Raw genomic sequence first — 16,267 nt, forward strand, 5'->3', positions numbered from 1 at the left:
TGTGTTTGAGATTTCAATTTGAGTTGGTGTTAGGACTAGCTTGTGGGATTTCAATTTATTCATAATAGTAAACTCATTTAATCATATGAGTAACCCTATTTTGTTCACATAGCTAATCCCATTTTGCTTATAAGAGTAATTACATTTATTTATAGGAGGTATACTCTTTTATTGTTAAAAGTAACCACATAATCTTACAAGTAACTCCATTTGTTCAGAAGAGTAACTTCATTTATTCATAAGGGTAACTCCATTTGTTCATAAGGGTTTGTGTATAAAGGCGAACTTCAAAATGTCATATATCACAACACACTTAATATTTTGGGAAGATTCAAGTTGGAGATGAAAATTTGGCTTGATAGCTTTCTAACGCCTGGTCAAAATCTCGATTTTAATGAGAAACGTGTGAGATATGATCATTTGAAAATGAGCTAACGGATTGACGGTGTCACGTGCACGACCACACTTGTAATTCGCGTATGGCCAGCCACACACAAAACGCACTGCTCTTGTTATAGGTCCTGTTCTTTAGCAAAAATATAGTAAAATTATCTTTCCTATTATTTCGCCGAACCCTTGCCACTAAAAACTATGTTCAATTCTTAGATTGAGTCTGTTTTTAGTCCGGGTGAGGGTTGGCTCGATTTCACGAATAAGAGACGGGCGCACGGCCAGTGCCATACGGCGGGGGAGATCTCCAAACATTCCTTTGTGTTACAGTTCGAGCAACTTTTCTGTCCCTCTTCTTCAAAACTGACTAGTACCTAAACCTTCCATCTCTTACCAGAAAGAAAAGTGATTCAATCTATAATTCATGGGGTTCAGATTCTCAGATTTGAATACCATTTACAAGCCATACCTCTCAAGAATTTATTCAACAACTCATAAAAAATCGATCATTGCCCAATCTTTAACTACCCAATTGCAAGAAATTAATCACTCCTCCAATAATTATAATATCATAACAAACCCACCACATTACAACAATTTCAAGCGCTGGCATTTTGGTCATTCACATCATCACCATCACCATCACCATCATGGCCCACATAAAGGGTCTAACAAGGAGAGTGAGAACATATTTAAGCTGGGACTTGCTGCTGATATTGGCTTGACTGCCGGTAAAGCCCTCACAGGTTACTTATCTGGTAGCACTGCCATCATTGCTGATGCTGCTCATTCTCTCTCTGACGTGGTAATATTTCATAATTACTTCTTTGTTTGTGTCCGAGTCACAAAATGATTTGTTGTAGGCTAACATGAACCATCGTAAGAAATCGTTTCTATGACAAATGAAACAATAAAAGTAGAGGAAATGTAGCTTGTTGTGTTAAGTATCATTCAAAGTTTTATGCTATACACTTCAATTGGTTACTTAGCAGTTTGGTGTTGGTAATATGCATGTTTAGTGTTGAGAAACAATTTGGTGAAGGGGGTTGTTTACTCTTTTTGCCTAGTTTATATTGGACATGTGATCATAGTGCAGAAATTGGTGGTGATTTTTGTAATTATGGATAAATAAGGGAGGTTTTGGGTATTTTAGAAAATAAAAAGGGGTTTTTGGGAAGTGATTTTCACAAAAATCACCAAAAATGGCAGTGATATATGCAAGTTTTGTACCAGAAGGAAGTCACTCTGATATAAATTTTTAGTTTCTCCACAGTGTAATTTAATTTGTGATGCTACAATAGTACAATGATTTATTTGAGGACGGAGGGAGTACGTTTTTCGCTTTTATGAATTCTGCTGGGAATTACTCTGGTTGTTGTTATATGTAAACTTGCACTTTAAGCTAGATCTCTATTATATAAGGGAAGGGGGAGCAATGGCGTCCTCTTTTGAAATGCCTATTTTACCCCCCTTCCCTTTCTAAATTACAAAAGGAATGTCAAAATCAAAATCCACACTCAAAGAGAACTACCAAAAATAATTTACAACACTCACTCACAAATCACTCACAAATCACTTAAAAGAAGAAACTTTACAAGTCACTCATACAATTGAGAAAATCACGTTAATCGCTCAAATAATCAAGAGACTTTATTAAAACTTAAAATTAACATACAAACTAAAACTTATGACCTAGAACGTCAATACATACAAAAACATTTACAAAAAATTTACTTACAAATCACTATTCTCAAGAACCATTCATAATTAATGGTGGGTCATGATAAAAATAGAGGTGTATTTGTAGTGAAATCAAAATTTAGAAGTTAAATATGGAAAAAATTATTTACTTTTTTATAGTGTTTCCTATATATAATGAAACTTTTACATATATTTGGACCTATCTTTTTCTATTATATAATAGCGATTAATTATCAAGGTAAAAAGATTTATGTAAAATATCATTCAAGAATTAAAGTATAACATATCTCTATTATATAAGGGAAGGGGGGGCTATGGTGTCCCCGGATGAAGAGACTACGTTACCCCCTTCCCGTTCTAAATTACAAATTCACTTACAAATTAAAGAGGGCTTCAAACAAAAATACCAAAAATATAATTATAACACTAACTCACAAGTCAACTAAAATCATAAAATTGCATAATTTACGTTATGCAAATCACTAAAATGAGGAAACTTTACAAAATTTTAAAAATTCACTTACAAACTATAATCTATGAAAAAAGTGACTTGAAATCAAAGTGTCCACTTTCTTTACAATTTATGAAGTACTGTACTTAATTCAAAAATCAACTAAAAAATTATAATATTAGAAATCATAAATAAATTCAATAAAATTCTATTTTGTTCATAGATTTAACTTTGAAAAGTAAAAAAAAAAGAAAAGAATGGTGAGAGACTTAAGTAACAGAAACTAAACCAATCAAATTTTGCAACTAAAAATAATTATACTTCGTATGTCTAATGTTCAATTTTTGACTCTTATGCTGGAGAAAATCGAGTTTCTTGTTTTGAAAAAAATTCAAGCACGCATCGCGTGCAAAAAAATTCTAGTTTGTACCAGAAAGGAAGTCCTGCTTACATGCCATGACCTGAGTTTCTGGTGGAGAGGTAACTGGGAGTTTTGTATAGCTGTTAGATGTATAAGTTTAGTCACTCAGTTCCTTCATGGGAAATTAGATAATGTCTTGTCTGCTTCTCCAAGTCATCAAATATGCTTTCACCTGTGTTGGGGCTGTATAAAACTATAACCTGAACTAATAATTTAAATTATGATTGTAGTTAGTGCCATCTGTAGGCTGTATTTTTGCTTGGAACTTGTTGAAATGTGAGAAAAACTTTAACTCAAACTAACTTTGCAATACTCTATGCTCATCTTTTGGCCTTTTGGACTCGATTAATGCTGGATTAGATGTAATTTTGATGTAAATTTATTTCAGAGTTACCCTAAGTGAGGAAAAACTCTCTCCTTGTGATGGGTGCAGCCCACTTAATATATGCTGTTTGCAATAAATCCTATTTGATATTGTTGATTACATTGATAAATTTGAGTATGGAAAAACAAACTAGCCAAAGAGGTATCCTACCCCCGCCCTCATTTTTTCAGTCTTTGGTTTTGGGTCAAGGGAGATAACAGAAATAAGAAGACAAATAGATATCTGCAAATAGCTTCCTTTTCAATATAATTTGTTCAATTTTAGCATAGTTAATCTCCATCATTTAGAAATTTGGCTTATATTTGTTGATGATGGTTTTAAGTACTTTGACTATCATTACTACATTGCAGGTTCTCAGCAGTGTTGCTTTACTCTCATTTAAAGCTGCGAGAGTACCCAGAGATAAAGAACACCCATATGGTTGGTTTTGAATTTTGATTCTTGCGTGCCTGAATGTGTGTTCCATATTATATACTTCCTCTGTTTTTTTTAAATGCACCGTTTCGTTTTTGGCACTATTCATCAACCAATTTCGTTAAGCTACCTTACATTGTTATATAAGAAAAAAATAGTCAAGTGGGGTTTTGTTAGATTTGTCTCAATGCAAGGATTCCAAATATCAAATTTTTATAATTTTTCCTTATATGCAATTAGAGATATTGGAGTTCAAAGAAGCGTCTCGGCAAACGTGAAAAACGAAATGGTGCACTTAAAAGAAAAACAGAGGAAGCACATGTCCATTATGATTTATGAATATCTGGCACTTATGTGCTTTTGTTAATCCTTATTGTCATACGCATAATTGTAATGGACTGATGGTTGTGTCTCTTTTCCCTTTTATACTTCCCAGTTACCACTAGCCATTAGTCAAGTTTGTATATCTACCAGCTATTCTTTCTTAGATTTAGTTGTTGAAGTAGAGATCATGAGATTTTGCTTTGTTATTCACCACATTCGTTTGTGTGAGGAAGTCTTTTTGGCATTCTGTCATAGGGGTTCAACAGTTCCCTTCCTTAGGGTTTCCATTTCTTATCTAAAATATTATAAGATAGAGAAAAACGTGGGTGGTTGTGGGTCCTAAGTCCTAACTTTAGAGAAAATGGAGTGAGAAAAATTTATTATAAGTATATATTAACTTAAATGTAGGACATCCCATTTAGAAGATGTAAACTTAAATCCAGGACACGGAGTAGCTCGTCAAGAATTATGGCCATGCGGTCAAGTTACTAGACTTGAGAGTAATTGCTCGTACGTTTTTCACCATTAATTGGAATGTAGGATGGAAAAGTTCAAGAGCTCAATTTTTTTTTTCTGTTGATATGATAGATCACTTTATTTCCTCGCCATGATGAATTTTTCGACCTCATTTTTCTGTCTGTAATTGTTGCAGGACATGGTAAATTTGAGACACTTGGAGCACTAGGAATCTCTGGCATGCTCCTTGTAACTGCAGGAGGTATTGCATGGCATGCTGCTGATATTTTGCTGGTAGGACCCACTGTTTTCCTCCCCTTATGCGGTCTTTTCACTCCCAAGCTTTTCTTCTATGTGCGTCTAAGATTGCTTGAAGTTGCATTTTCATTACATGGAACGATATAGCAATCACCTTTCACAGTCACTGTTATCTTGGTATTGGTTATGGCCTTATGGGTTTTGGACTTGTGGCATCTCAAGGATGTAAAGTAAATCCTGAGGGGATCGATCATTGTAGGTAAAGGTTACTCCTAAGAAACTAATCCTTCCCAAAACGCCAACTTTTTCAGTTGCAATATTTTGACTTTCACGCTTGACAACACACAACTTTGACCAACTCTAAAATTTAATTTGCTATTAGTTGAAATGATAGTGAACTTTTTTTTTAAAATACACATTTAGTTAAATCCAACATCATACATGCTAAATTTTGTTTTGATATATTAGTATAAAGTTTCTAGTCAAGGTTTGTATATACTTCCTCCATTCTTTTTTACTTGCAACATATCTTTTTCACGGACTCTAGTGCAAACTTTAACCATTAATATCGTTAATTACGTATGAGTAAACATGTATAAAAAGTTGATATTTGGAAAATATACATTGAAACGGATCTAACACTATCTCACTTGATAATTAATTTTGATTACATTTGAATAAATTTCAGTGAAAGTTTGTCAAGTTTGATCATGAAAAGATATGTTGCAACTTGCAATAGGAATAGAGACAGTAATACATAGGGCAATAGTTAAATTGTTCCAACTACAAAAAACAAAAAACGAAGAGAGTATAATAATTTCATAAACTTGAGGCTGAGAATTTAAGTGATCTAACCTTTTCGGAAAGGGCTAATTCTCATACTTTATTCTTAGCTACTGGAAAAGTTTTACTTATGAATTGAATCATTAATGTGACAGCTTTTAAAAAAGGAGCTGGTGAAAATGTGAAGCATTCAGTCATTGAAAAAGTAGGATTGGAAACAACATGGAAGTATAGAACAACACCACAAATAAACACAAAAAGCCACTTTGCCTCACAAAGATTGCAAAATGTATGGCCATTGGTAGCTTGCTGCTGGTATAATGTTTTCACTTTCTCTATAGCTCTCTAAATTAATCTAATGGATCCGAAAATGATCCATGAGAGACTGAGAAGACATCAAAGTAAGTCCTACGATAAACTAAAACTTGTTCTTCGTTAAGGACAATGGAAATGGACACGATTTCAAGAGTTGATATTCTAATGGGATGCTGGATGCGGGACGCACACATTTATGAGATGGATACCTTGTGAGGGTGTTTCTACGAAGTGTCAATAGTCAAGCCAGTCCAAATATGTAGCCCACTTAACTGCCTTACATTTCTGGGGGATTTTGGCCTTGTTATTGTAACTCACAGTATACATTATAACTAGTAAATTATAATCACACAAAGAGATCCAGAAATTTTAGAAATTTGTTAATTCTGACTCTTAGGCAACAATCTTTGTAATATGATTATCATATAGCAGTATTGCATATCGGATTTAGCAAAAGTCTTTAATTGTTCACTTGCTCACATAACAGCCAGTTATGGACATCACATGGGGATTTTGAAAATTGCCACATTATAGGCTGCGCTTCTGGAGACTGAAAAACCAATTTTGGGGGGCCTGCTATGTGTTTAATTTCTTAAGGATGTATTATACTATGAGATGACCTGTCAGCTGCTCTTTTTTTACATTTCTTTTTAATGGTCAGAATCGCTTTGCTTTACTTTTCTCTTGATACTCTTAATTTCCAACATTTTGTAGTTAATAATCATGCTTAGAAGTTTAAAGGTTAATGATATGCATTAACTATGAGGCTTGGGCTCTGAGTTTATATTATGCGTCTCCATTTGTCAAATGCTGCATGATCCTCATTAAATTATGATCTTCTTGCTCTGCAGGGTTGGTTTACAGCAGCCCCTGAAGTGGTTAGTCATTCCTTAACGCATGAGCATGGCCATCATAATGGGCATTCCCATAAGATTGATATGGAGCACCCACTTTTAGCATTAAATATGGCCATTCTATCTATTGCTGTAAAAGAAGGGTATATATATATATTTTATAATTATGAGGCTAATTTAATCTATGGTAGCTGTTTTAACTTTCTGTTATCCTATTGCATTTTATTGTCTGGTTTCTTCTTGCTTATGGGCATAAAGGCATGTTCAATTATGTGACAATGCTCTACAACAACAGACCTCATGTTGTGTCATTAAATTGATGAGACAAAGTAAATCAAGGCACCCCATCCACCTCAAATGAGTATCTCGTTGTCCATTTTGAGCTGTCCATAGTGACAATGATTATATAGTTTGTCGTGAACATAAACAATTTAAGCTACATGTGTTTATACTAACTTACTTCCAAGTAACTCACACTTTGGTTGGATAACAATGATAGAGGGAAAAGTAGGGCATGGAAGGAAATGGAAGGGGACACAAGAGTGAGTGTGAAGTTTTCCTTCCAAATCTTCTCAACTTTGGAGGGACTTTCTTTTGAAGGGGAAGGAAAATGAACCCTTACAATTCCATGTTATATCCAAACAAGGGACAATATGTAATGAATTGGATGCTCTTCAACTCACACAAGCTGCAAACTAAGAAATCTCAAGGAAATAAGGCCAGTTCAGCAACCCAGAGAGAAATTTTGATTGAAAGCAAGAAAATAATTACACAATAAATATCGCATTCTAGAGGCCAAGACTCTCCCACAAAACTTAATTCACACTACAATTTTCTCGATATTTCTCTCTCTCTTCTCTCCTCTTTTTATAGCCCACTACAACAGAAATATTCTCCTCTTCCTATCATCAGCTCCGCACCTCAGCCACCTCACCCCTTTCCTAAGCAATTTCAGTTAGGTGCATCATTCTCCCCTATTATATTCCTTTTCCCACGCCTTACATAAGTACAATTGGAGGCCTCCCACTAATCTGGTATGTTGCACTACCTCGGGTCCCAAACACTCACCTTGTCCTGAAGGTGAAAGTGAGGAAAACACCATAGGATTGAATGGAAGTATGGAACTCTTTCCATGTAGCCTCAAACTCAGGAGTTCTCCTTGCCACTTAATCAATACTTCACTAACTGCAGAACGCCCTGTGCCTACTGTATCCACATCTAAGAGTGCCAAAGGTTTACCCACTAAGAGATGACATTAGGGTGGATTGTGGACTGTCTCCCAAAGACCTCTTGAGGTGTGACACGTGAAAAACTGGATGTATCTTACTGTGAGATGGCAAGTCCAATTTGTAAGCCACTTCCCCGACCCTCTGAACAGTAAAAGGCCCATCAAAGCTAGCTGCCAGCTTGCCAAAAGGGAGGCGAGCCAAGGATTGTTGATGATATGGTTGAAGCTTAAGATAGACTTTGTCCCCCACTTCAAACTCTACTTCTCTGCTCTTCAAATTAGCATTCTTCTTCATACGCTGCTGGGCTTGGATGAGATTAAAGCGAAGTTCATCCAAAATAGCTTCCCTCTCCCTCAACATTTCCTCCAAACTGTCCACCGGAGTGTGTCCTTTGCCCAAGCGAATGATGTGGGGAGGGTCTTGCCCATATAATGCCTTGAAAGGAGTCATTTTGGTGGCCAAGTGAGGAGAAGTATTATACCAAATTCGGCCACTTACCCCATCGAGGATTACCTGAAGCAAAGCAACGTAATTAGGACTCTACATACTTGTTCCGATTGAGGGTGGTAAGTGGTGCTACGGTGTAAACTTGTTCCTTGTAAGCGAAATGACTCCTTCCAAAAACGGCTCATATAAGTTCTGTCCCGAGACAATCATGGAAGGAAACCCATGCAACTTCATAACCTCACGCACAAAAGATTCAGCCACAGAAAGAGGTGTAAAAGGGTGCTTAAGAGGCACAAATGGGAATATTTCGGCAAGCGATCCACCACAACTAGTATCGTATCCTTCCCTTTAGAATTAGGAAGTCGTTAGATGAAATCCATCGATATCTCATTCCAAACCAATGTTGGAATTGGTATAGGCTGCAATAAACCTGCCGTGTGAAGGTTTGAAGTTTTATGTTGTTGACAAACCGGACACTTGGAAACATATGTCGTTACATCATGCCTCATCCCTGGCCACAACACATCCTAAATGTCTTTAAGTCCCCAAGTGACCCCCAATTGTCGAGCCATGGTATTCCTTCAACAAACTTGGAATAACCGATGAGGAGCGGGGTATTACAAGTCATGAGTCTGTAGAACTGCATCACTCTTAATTTCTTGATGTAACGTGGCCCAGTTGACCACTTGGGTGCAAACCACCGCACCTAACTCCACACATCCATGATCATTGCATGACAAGGCATTTGCAGCAAAGTTAGAAGCATCATGCTTGTATTGAAGTTCGAAATCAGAACCAATTAACTTACTCACCGATTCTTGATATTCGGTCCCAACCTCTTGTTGTTGCATGATAAATCTCACGCTTTGTTGATTAGTGCGAATAATAAAGTGTCTGCCAAGGAGATAATGCTTCCATTTTTGGACGACTAAACACACCGCTATCAACTCTTTCTTGTAGACTGACTTGGCTTGTGCTCGAGGCCCTAAAATGCGACTGAAAAATGCCACCGGTATGTGCTCTTGCATCAACACTGCCCCCACATGTACCTCGACGCATCCGTTTCCAAGATGAATGATATATGGAAATTCGGCATAGCAAGCACCGGTGCTTGAGTCATGGCCAAAGGCCTTGGTAGCCTCTTTTGTCTAACCAAAGTTGTCCCTCTTCGGCTGGCAGTCAATGACTCAATGGGTGTGCTATGTGGGCATAATGCTCAGTAAATTTGCGATAATAACCCATTCGCCCCAAAAATCCCCGTAACTCCCGCAAGTTTTTTAGTTGTTCCCGTTCATCATAGCTTTTACCTTCTCCAAAATCAGCCGCTACTTTTTCTGAAATCTTGTGACCAAGATATGCTACCTTAGGTAGCCCAATCTCACACTTTTTATAGTTAACAAAGAGCTTATGATCTTCAAGTGTCTACAAGACCATAGCGAGATGGGTGACGTGCTCCTCTGCCGTGCCACTATAAACAAGAATGTCGTCAAAAAACAACAACAGATCTTCTTAAAAAGGATCGAATTTGTCAACCCGAAGGCCATTATTAGGAACTTGTAATGCTCTTCGTGGCTGCGGAAAGCGGTTTTATGCACATATTACATTACTTGGTTCAAATTACTTAGGCCCTTGAATCTGACTTCTGCCTTCACTTCCTCTTCAAGCCCATTTCAAGAACTGAGCCATCAAAATACGTTGAGGAACCCTTTCAAGAGGGTTTGCCATTTTGATAAACTCTCCCCAGTAATCTAGCAATGTCGGGGTTTGTTCCACTGCCATCCATTGTCTCATATAGCGAGCCTGCGTTTGTCTGCCTGAATTGTTGCAGCACGAGATTTCGGAGGTCCGACCACCCCAAGATAGTTTTTCGACCTCGTTCCTAGTGGAACCAAGACAAGGTTTCCCCCTCTAGCCCCATCACCGCCGCCTCTCATTTTTTCTTCTACCTTAAGCTTATGAAAATGGAAGTACCTCTCAACCTTCACGATCCACCCACCCATCCGGATCTTGCCCTTCAAACATCGGCATGTTAAGCTTCCGACAACCGACAATTTCCTCGATTATGTCCCCCTAATCTTCCTCCATAAGAACCACCACTGCCATAGCCTCCCCCCAGCCTTCGTCGGGTCCTCCACCAGATCCTCCATTGCCATTCGAAAACAACAATCCTTCTCCCTGATCTAAGCCGAACCCGAAGTTAGTTCGATCCCCCCCCCCTTCTCGCCTCCTCCTCCGCTGAATTTGTAACCACCAATGGTGGTTCATGGGTAGGAATGAACGATTTTAGGTTTGAGATTCAGTGTGGAACTTGGCTTGTTGCGTTCGGATTGATGCGATCAACCCCTCCTGGGTTTCTCGTGATCGATCAATTCTTCTCTCTAATCTAGTAGCTACCACATCCATACTAGTAGCAATCTGACTAGTAAGTGTTGTCTCCATCTCCATGGAAGCCTTCTTAACATCTAACGAAATCTCTTTTGCCATGGAAGCTTTGAGGGCTGTCAACTCCTCTTCTAGTTTGTTCATTACTGTGGGTGGCGCCATAGATCGATGCTCTGATACCAAGTTGTAGTGAATTGGATGCTCTTCAACAAGCTGTAAACTAAGAAATCTCAAGGAAATAAGCCTAATTCAGCAACCCAAAGAGAGAATTTTTGATTAAAAGCAAGAAAATAATTACAGGATAAACATGGTATTCGTGAGGCCAAGACTCTCCCACAAAACTTAATTCACACTACAATTCTGGATATTTTCTCTCTATTCTCTCCTCTTTTTATAGCCCACTACAACAGAAATATTCCCCCCTTATATCAACTCTGGCGTCTTACCCCTTTCCTAACCAATTTCAGTTAGGTGCATCATTCTCCCTTATTCTATTTTTTTCCCCCACGGCTTACATAAGTAAGCACAATTTCAGGCCTCCTACTTATCTGGTTTGTTGCACAATAAATTCCTCCCTTTCTCTTCCCCCCCTTTTCCTTCCAAACTCCCTTACCCAAACAAGCTAGTAGAGTTGTGAAAATAAGATGCTCATATGGAAATACAAGAGTAAAACATCAATGAGCCTATGCGTTGTCGGATTGTGTAAACTACAAAGCTAGTTGTTGAGGGAAGTAGCAAATTTCTTTTCGAATTCATTGGAAGATTTGCCTAGCGTATGTCTCATTTTAATATACCTATTTGTTGCTTTTACATTTGGTAATTGCTTCTAGAAGAGGTGAGGAGAAGTGTAGAGAAGCAGTCCCCCAAATGTGGTGAAAATGACCTTTCCTCCAGCTTTGATTGCGTAGATGTATTCTATTGTGCCTTTTGGTTTCTTTTTATAATTATAAGCCATTTTGTCTAAAATATCAATCTTGAGGTTCTAGTTAGGACCTTGCATATAATGCAGAATCGTTAATATGATACACCGTCTGAGTTATGCTGGATTTTTTTAGCAGCTACACGTATGTAGTCTGCTAGGAAACTTTCTGGTACCTCTGTCATTGTAATGACTCATGAAGCATGCTTTACATCATTACCATCTCCAAAATGCCACTTTCACGACACATTGAATTGTCATTTCCTAGCAATGGCAATAAGAACCCCTGTTATTTTATGATCTGCCTTTTTGTATCGTGAATTAGGTAACACCGGGTAGTATTATAAGCGATCCTTGACATTGCTTGGGTTCGGGTGGGTAGCTGTTATTTTGCTAGCTTGCACAATGTTTGGGAACCTGACTTCTGCTTGAGTCGGTATTAGTGTAATTCATGGGCTTACGTACTGAGCTACTAGCACATCAAGATAAAATAACAGTGACTATAGGGGATTATTCCAAAAGTTAGAATAGTTTGCGCTTGAAGGTTTAAATCATGAGCTATCATAGCTTAAGTTACATTGGTGAGGAAGTGAATGGACTAATGTGAAGGGGAGTTGGGTGTTAAAAATTGATTTGATTTTAGTTATTTAATTGCATACGTATCGAGGGAATTATTGTGTATTATATGGATTGGAATATGATTTTGTATAAATGTAAATTTAGTGATGAGAGTGATTACGGATCTAGTGGGTGTGAGAGTTCAATAATGCCCACTGTTTTAGCCATACAGGAGAGGTGTTTATGATTTTATCCCCGTCGGATACCAACTAAGTAGTGATGGCAGGCAAGTTATAGCCTCTCAAGCGTTGTGGTGAGAGCCTAGGCTTGTGGAGCTTGAGGGATGGTGGTTGTCCTGAAAACAATGTGAAAGTGGCAGCCCGTAAGTTGAAGAGGTGAGTAGTGATGAGGGAAATAGAGGGTTGACTTGATGTGATGTTATGTCTATGAACCCCTTTGCTTTGTTTTTTTGTACATATCATAACTTAATGTCATAAAAGTGACTGGATTCCAAACAGGGAATCTTCAGTTCAAAACTGAACAGCTCCTTCTTTAATCTATTTTCTCTTGTATGAAAAACTTTTGTGTCTATTTGACAACTTATGTGTTGATTTTGCTTACTGATATTGAATATAAATGATTATCTAAAAGTTACAATGGCATAATATTTTTTTCATACAAACTTAACATCTATGTCGTGTTTGTTTTTAGCTTTTCATTACTTTACTTTCTATCTTATGAAAAAATTGTGACGATTTGCTTTTCTGATATTATGTAGAAATCACTAGGTAAAATTACAATGGCATAGTGATTTGTTCTTGGTTCTACAAACTTCACTTAATAGGTTGATGTTTGTTTGTTTTTAGCTTTTCATTACTTTACTTTCTCTCTTATAAAAAACTTATGTGTCAATTTCCTTTCGGATATTGAGTAGAAATGATTAGATAAAATTACAAAGGCATAATATTATTGTTCCTACGAGCTTGATTTCTAGGTTGATGTTTGTTATTAGCTTTTCATTACTTTACCTTTTCTCTTATGAAAAACTTATGTGTTGATTTGCCTTTTTGATGTGGTTGTTTGGTTCCCTTTAGTTATCATTCTTTATGCTCAATCAAGATGATGTTTTAAGGAGTGTATTTTATATGTCCTGTTATTATCTCAGCCTTTTTTGGATAACGAAGAGAGCTGGGGAAAAAGAAGGGAGTGGGCTCATGAAAGCAAATGCATGGCATCACAGGGCTGATGCTATCTCTTCTCTAGTTGCTCTTATTGGGGTAGGTAAGAATTCTTTATTGTGAATGTGAATGTCCTAGAGATTCGGTTTTGTTATTTGCAATTTTTAAGTACTTAATTTGTTGAGAATTGTTTAAAGAAAAAATGTGAAGCTTTTTTTACTTTTTATTTCTATTTATTTATTTTTTAATAAGGTAAGGAGAAACCTCGACAAGTTGGGGGGAATAAAGGGGAGCCCAACTTGCCAAGGGTGAGAATCGATCCCAGGACCTCCTGGAACCGGGAGGGAAGCTCTAACCACTAGGCCATTCCTCACTCTCTTTTATTTTTATTTGAGGATTAAGCTTAATAAAGTTAATTAGCAGATGTCACACTGATCAATATATGTCATGTATGGTTGGCATATCTACCCATTGGAAAACAGAATTCTGCTTTTGATTAATTTTAGATTCTCAACCGCACAACTGTTCACTAAACAAACCTAACTTTTTTCTTGTTCATTCAAATTTCTCTTTTGATGTCCAAAACCCAAAACCTTATAATCAGCCATTGGAACCATCAGACCACATTCGCACTTTTAATTTCCATTCTTTCTAGAATTCTATATTCTGTCCTACACAATCCCTGAATTTCCTTGTCATGGCCAAGCCAATGGCAATCACATTGACACTTGTCAATCAAGTGCTCCAAAAGCTAATGGCAATTGTGTTTTTAACGATGCCAAGTTCTGCAGCTCTCTTGTGGGATTATGCACCAAAAATTTATACCAACTTTCAGTAATGAAGAGCAGAAATTGAATCAGCAGCTCACTATGTTGGCCAGTGCAAGAATCGGAACAGGGATCATTGGTGCCGAAGTTGGGAATCGAGTGCCAACTATCATCCACCTTGAGGACAAGATGGCAGTTTGGGGGGCCGGTAATGCTTTGAACTGATATATGGAGTAGTGGCGTTTCAGGTATAACTTTATGTGTCTTGGGGAATAAGTTAAAGGGTTAGTTAGGGTAAAAGTACTATATATACAGCTTACGTAAAAGGAAAGTTATGTCGAAAATAGATGAAAAATTAGGTGAGCTTTTAAGAGTTCAATTGGGAGAGAATCAAGCCTCTCGAAAGTTTAAATATCCTTTACATTTGCTGTTTTTGAGTGTATCAATCAAATACTCATCTTCTTCCTTAGTGTCTGCCATCAATGGTGTCCATGCTCTGTTAATTCATAGCGCAATCTACCAGCTAGTAGGAAAAGGAAAGAACACATCCCTGAACAAGACTAAACCAGAACAAAACTACAGCTGCAGTAACACCTGGCGGCCTAAAATACAAAGTGAATACAGCACACTCACTTAATACAGCATCAAACAACCAACTAACCAAACAGCACACTCCTGAATATGATCTCACTGATAAGATGTTGAGGAGTAGAAACACTGCTTGTAAAAGTCATCCGGTTTTTTTGGAGCCAAATTGAATAGTCACCTCAGTAAATCCCATAATATATAATATAGCTTTTGTGATTTTCCTTCTAACCGTTCTAATAGCTTCCTTTAATTCTTGAGTGAAGGTAAACTGCTGATATCTCAGCCCAAGCTTCTGCAGACAGGACCCCAGACAGCAGTAGAGAAGGAACACTGAAAAAACAAGTCTTGCACACTCTCCTGCACTACACACCATATTACAAGACACCCCCCGTTGAGAAAGTCTATCTGTAATTGCAAGCCTATTTTGAATAGCAAGCCAAAATGAAGTTACTCTCGGGAGTAGCTGAATTGTTACACACTAACCTTCTCCAATCCTTCCACTCAGTATCTTGCAGCAACAGATAAGCCTTCTTAGTAGAGAAATGTTGGCCAGCAACCACTTCATCCAAACCACCAATGTCCTTCAATAGAGTTTTGGTTTCAATAATTTTCCTTAGCAACCAAGATGTAGGGCTGCTAATCCTCACAGTATTGATAGTCAAATGCTTAATATTAAGCATGTATCCACCTAACCCAAAGCTTGTCCCCCCAAAGGGACTTCAGCACAACAGTTTTATTCCACTTAATCATGTGCACTATGTTCCAGCCTCCAGCAGCTTTAGGCAGCTGAAAATGAGCGCAAGCAATTCCCTGGAATTAGCCACATCAGCGAATACATGGTGAACATTCTTTAGACATAGTAAACATAGGGTTGATTCCCTAAAGCTGCTTGAGGCTCATTTTTAGTTCCATTTGAACAATGTATTCACTGAGAGTAATTAAGATTCTTAGCACAGAGGGGAACCCCTAAATACTTGAAAGGCAGAGTTCCAATAGGGATATGTACAATTTCAGCAAGCTGATTAGTCGCATCAGTATAGACACCACAAAAATACATATTACTTTTCTCGAAGAGGCCAAGGAAAAATTCTGAAAAGATTGAAACATCATGTTAACTACTTGAATCAGCTCTAGCAAACATTAGTTGAGTAATGCCAATTTTTCACATTTAAGGTGAAAATTGAAGTCAGGATTCAGCTGAAGCTCCTTTAAACATCTTCTCAGATATTCCATGCTAAGGGAATAAAGAAAAGGAGACGAGGGATCCCCTTGCCTTAATCCTTTCTTAGCTGAGAAAGGGGGGGGGGGGGGAGGGGAAGGTTTGCCACTTATCAATATCGAGTAAGACACACTGCTAACACATGTCATAATCCAAGAGAAAAATCTATCAGGAAAACCCAACTCACTGAGGAGAGTTTCAAGAAAACTCCACTCAACATAGTCATAG

The 16,267-nt window shown here is 37.5% G+C and overlaps 1 protein-coding gene across 3 annotated transcripts in view; it reads left to right on the forward strand.

Annotated features, from left to right (window-relative positions):
- The first annotated feature begins 569 nt into the window (after positions 1-569).
- The window catches only part of LOC104898960 (metal tolerance protein 2), a 32,252-nt gene continuing 16,554 nt past the window's right edge, over positions 570-16,267 (forward strand). The window contains exons 1-5 of one of the 3 annotated variants that reach the window (XM_048648036.2): positions 570-1,195; positions 3,699-3,768; positions 4,739-4,836; positions 6,750-6,895; positions 13,453-13,568. In XM_048648036.2, coding sequence (XP_048503993.1) covers positions 815-1,195; positions 3,699-3,768; positions 4,739-4,836; positions 6,750-6,895; positions 13,453-13,568 — 811 coding nt within the window. In that variant the 5' untranslated portion in view covers positions 570-814. The remainder of the gene's footprint in view (positions 1,196-3,698; positions 3,769-4,738; positions 4,837-6,749; positions 6,896-13,452; positions 13,569-16,267) is intronic. The other 2 variants (XM_048648035.2, XM_010686101.4) reach the window with 2 other exon arrangements.

Source organism: Beta vulgaris, chromosome 7, assembly GCF_026745355.1.
Source record: "Beta vulgaris subsp. vulgaris cultivar EL10 chromosome 7, EL10.2, whole genome shotgun sequence".
Classification (NCBI taxonomy): Eukaryota; Viridiplantae; Streptophyta; class Magnoliopsida; order Caryophyllales; family Amaranthaceae; genus Beta; species Beta vulgaris.